The following is a 2,583-nucleotide window of genomic DNA, read 5'->3' as shown; positions in this document are numbered from 1 at the left end:
CGGCGTTATGAGAGCAGGCTTCCTTACAGAGGGTCCTTCGCGTACCACTGCAAACACATACGTCAGCTCTTCTTTTCCTGCACTCCTTCTGTGAGGGACCTTCCCCTGACACGTAAAAATCATACCCTCTTCAGACAAATGGAACGAATTACGGTGACAGAGCCTCCACATTCACAGTAAAGAACAAACAACGTGCAATGGGGCAAACACCTGTGAAATCACAGGCGTACTGACTGTGTGTTCATTCAGCGCTGATGGTTAAGCCACAGAGGTCAATGGCACCAGCTTTACTGCTGGTTAAGGAAGTGCCATCTTGACAAGAAATTGGCAATGGAACACCATGTACTGCAGCTTTTAGAGGCTGAGGTTAGATATTGGCCCTCCACACCCAGTGTCATAATCACGGCTCCAGACAGACAGTCAGTTTTACAAGAGAAAATTAACTCAACTAATAAAATAATTAGCAACACTAGGCACGTACAGGAGGGCCCCACAGAGATAATAGCAGAAGTGTAGGCCTTCCAGCTCATAAACTAAGCATGTCGGGCCAATTATTTGGCATTTTGAGATAATCGGCATCGGTCGATATCTGCACTCCCAAGGCAGATAAACAGAAAACCGTCTTCAGATACATCTACAGGCAGCCCTGTCAGTGTGCCTGCTGTGGAGAGACGCTCCCCCTTGAAAAAGTTGGTTTTGAGCCCTGTACTATAACGCTCATGGTGTAAACTAATGCATGCATTTCCTACAGAAAAGAGTATAGTTACACATGACTTTTCTTTGTTTGGATATGGGCATTCATTAATCCACAGCCCTGCTCTCTAAAAACTGGCACTGGCCGTTAAAAAACCCCATATCGGTTGAGCACTAGTGTTGACCCAGAAAGTTGAACTCTTCCTCAGGAGTTGTGTTTGTGTTTGGAAGCTTACATACCAGCTGAGGCTCATTAAGCCCCCAAGTGTCACAGCAAACCGCAGCAGTGCAATATTTAAACAGGTGATTCACTCTGAAATCATCTCCATGTGCACTCAAATAAGTGCTTTACAGCAGGATGCCTTTCACAAATTCAATAGGAAAAACCTTGAGTTTAAGAATGTGTCCATACCTCTAATATTCTCTCCAAATCATCTGTCGTCAGACAGGGATAGTCCTTAAGTATTTTATTCTTCTGCTTCTCATACTGCTTTGCGGCCAGCTTCCAATTGGGCTCCTCCAGGACTTGAAAAATTGCTGCCCCAATGGACAGGTAAAAAATAATGGCAGAAGTCAACAAGGGGCCTTTATCTACCATACTTATGTACAACGACTCAACTTGGAGAGCGCGGGACGGGGGGAGAAAGAGAGAAAGGAGGGGGTAGATAACAACAATACCCGGAGTTATGCGGGACTCATTCTCAAGTCTTTGGGCTTACAAAACGTTCCTTCGTCCGCGCGAGGGCTCTGAAAAAGGAGTGAACCGTGCAGCTGCAGACAGCATTGGGCTCGCGACACAACAGGGTAAAAGTAATCATAAAGCGGACCAGAGCGCGCGTGGGACCGCAGCCGCAGTAGTATTGTCTCCACGTGCGCAGCCAGAGCAACAGTGGCTGCTAAAGTACCGAGAGCAGGGGAGTGGAGAGGACAGGACCCGCCCAGAAACACGCTGCGAGGTGGGGCACCCGCTCTGCAGCTGTTCGTTTCGCTTTTTATTTACTAGATAGATACTTTATTTATCCCGAAGGAAATTCAAGTACTACAGGTGTACAGCTGCCCAGACACAAAGATCTCAAAAAAACACTAAATTTCAAATGTTTGTATAACTTTTGCCTGTGACAAATGTAATATACTGTATTTTAATTTATTCTCTAATTATTAATACATATGTACTATATTTTAAAATAATACTTTTAGCAGAATAAGAGCCCAGTAGTGTAAGACTACTAGCTTTAATAAAATAACTTAAAGGTCCAGTGTGTAACATTTAGAATGATCTATTGGCAGAAATGGAATATCTTTTTATCTACCGACACCGTGGGTCGCCTTCCATGGAATGTATCCATGGACTGCCTCCATGTTTCTACAGTAGCCCAGAAATGGACCAAACCAAGCATCTGGCTGTAGATATGGGCCTTTTGTGTTTTCGCAAGTTTCTCCCACAAACTTTCACAGTCCTATCTCACTTCCCAGGTACGTCACATTTACTGAGCCAGTGTTCAGTTTATTGCAATTCCATGCAACCACCACTAGATGTCATTAAATCAATCCACACTGGTCCTTTAAAATTCAGGAAAAAGTCATAAACATCAAAATAAGATCTTGCAAAATTCAGAAGAAGAAAAGAATCTAATGACATTTCAAGAATCAAAATATATTTAAATTAACCATAATACATCTTTTTTTTCCTATGAATTCATTCGCCTTAAAGTCATGGTGAAAGTCACTGTGAGATTTTGTAATAATGCTCCAGGATTGTAAATTTGACTCAGATAACATCAAACAAAGGCAAACAACAGACAGTAAAAACAAATGTCATGTATATCAGTGAAATTCACCTCAACCCTAAGAACCCGGTTTGACATGTCGCAGAACAAATCTCTTTTCTTT

General features: G+C 42.7%; 1 protein-coding gene across 1 annotated transcript in view; it reads right to left on the bottom strand.

The window, feature by feature from the left end:
* kcnk5a (potassium channel, subfamily K, member 5a) overlaps positions 1–1,592 on the bottom strand; it is a 12,993-nt gene extending 11,401 nt beyond the window's left edge. Inside the window, exon 1 of the mRNA XM_035674790.1 lies at positions 1,106–1,592. Coding sequence (XP_035530683.1) covers positions 1,106–1,291 — 186 coding nt within the window. The 5' untranslated portion in view covers positions 1,292–1,592. The remainder of the gene's footprint in view (positions 1–1,105) is intronic.
* Between the last annotated feature and the right edge of the window lie 991 nt (positions 1,593–2,583).

Source organism: Morone saxatilis, unplaced genomic scaffold (assembly GCF_004916995.1).
Source record: "Morone saxatilis isolate NCDOM2014 unplaced genomic scaffold, NCSU_SB_2.0 Contig3, whole genome shotgun sequence".
In the NCBI taxonomy this organism is placed as follows: Eukaryota; Metazoa; Chordata; class Actinopteri; family Moronidae; genus Morone; species Morone saxatilis.
The sequence above is the reverse complement of the archived record's forward strand: the minus strand, read 5'-3'. Positions and strand labels throughout refer to the sequence as shown.